At 51.7% G+C, this 1,552-nt stretch overlaps 1 protein-coding gene across 1 annotated transcript; it reads left to right on the top strand.

Moving 5' to 3' along the window:
- Positions 1 to 503: 503 nt before the first annotated feature.
- Positions 504 to 1,449, top strand: aqp12 (aquaporin 12; the record flags this gene model as incomplete). The annotated part of the gene is given in 2 exon segments (XM_014022507.1): positions 504 to 1,260; positions 1,333 to 1,449. Coding segments are annotated over 2 exon segments (712 nt in total), but the record flags the coding sequence as incomplete, so codon positions are not given.
- Positions 1,450 to 1,552: the final 103 nt, after the last annotated feature.

Here is a 1,552-nt window from a genome sequence, read left to right as displayed (position 1 = left end):
GAAAAATAAATCTGTTCTTTTTTATAAAAGMCTAAATAAAACAAAAATATTGGTGGTAATTTTTGACTGTGTAACTTTACAAATGGCACCCATAGACTTTGCGTTAACCTTCATTAATTCACTGGTTATTTCTAAAGCCTAACCCCTGACTCACCAACAGTATTTACCTCAGTGAGGACCAGGCTTTTGTCCCCATAAGGAACAGTGGGTCCTCAGCAGGCTGTTGGTACCAGGAAACTGGTCAAAAATCCTCCCCACCTACCAAGTAAATTGCACAGTCTTGTTTTTTTATGTGTACATTGTAAGCATGTCAAATGACTACAATTTGTAATAAACCTAGTAAATAAAGTTGTGGGAAATAAAAAAAAAATCCTCCCCACCAGGTAGCAAAAACAAACTGTTTTTGGTAAACTCAGTTGTATAAAACAATATTTGTGTGGTTTTGTTGATGGAGCCACAGCTCTGCTCTGATAAGGAGAGCACCGGCTGAAGGCCACCTCCTGACCTGACCTGGCTGCAGGCCTGTGTACTCTGGCAGCTGTTTGTGGGATTGAAACTGACGTGTTTCTGATAAGTAGCTGCTTTGTGACAGTGCCACGTTGTCAAACATACCTGGTCCTGCCTGGCTGTCTCACAGACCTGCAGCAGGACCCCTGACTGCAGACATGGCGGGACTCAACGCGTCTCTGGGATACTTCCTGGCCATAGTGGTGTCTGTGGCCTCGGTCCAGATGCTGCTCAGAAAGCATCCGCGGCTCAGCTCGCTGTTGGAGTTGGCCTCGTCGTTCATGCTGGTGGCGTGCCGGCTGGAGGTGCAGACCATAGTGGAGGTGGGCGAGTGGGCCGGGGGTCTGGGTCCTGATGTGACTGTGACTATGCTGTTTGTGGTGCTGCTGACTCACGGTGTGATCTGTGGTGGAGCTTCAGGGAATCCCAGCCTGGTGCTGCAGCAGTTCCTGCAGCTGGAGACCCCCACCCTGCCCACCCTGCTTGCAGTTGCAGCCCAGTTTGTGGGCGCTRACCTGGCCCTGCTGGCAGCCGGCTACTACTGGAGCCTGGAGCTGACGGACATGCACCTGATCAAGAACCTGATGTCCGCTTCCTGCAGCACGTCCCTGCTGGTCCCGGTGGTCCAGGGCTTTATGACCGAGTGTGCCTGTGCACTGGTTTTTCATCTGGTTCAGTTAAACCTGCGACACAGGTCTGCTCTGATCAGGGTCCCTCTGACCGCAGTCCTGCTCACGTTCTTGTCCCACACAGGTGAGGTTTGATGTGCCTTTAGTTTCTGCAGACTGTCAGAACTGTTCAACATGCTCCCTTTGTGTTGTCCAGCCCGAGGATTCACCTCAGCTTTCATCAACCCAGCTGTGGCGTACGGACTGACCTTCCACTGCCCTGGATTCACTCTCACAGAGTACACATTGGTGTACTGGCTGAGCCCCCTGACAGGTAACCCCCTACTGACACTGAGCCCCCTGACAGGTAACCCCCCACTGACACTGAGCCCCCTGACAGGTAACCCCCCACTGACACTGAGCCCCCTGACAGGTAA

This window comes from Austrofundulus limnaeus, unplaced genomic scaffold, assembly GCF_001266775.1.
Source record: "Austrofundulus limnaeus strain Quisiro unplaced genomic scaffold, Austrofundulus_limnaeus-1.0 Scaffold332, whole genome shotgun sequence".
NCBI lineage: Eukaryota > Metazoa > Chordata > Actinopteri > Cyprinodontiformes > Rivulidae > Austrofundulus > Austrofundulus limnaeus.
This window is presented reverse-complemented; position numbering and strand designations above follow the sequence as displayed.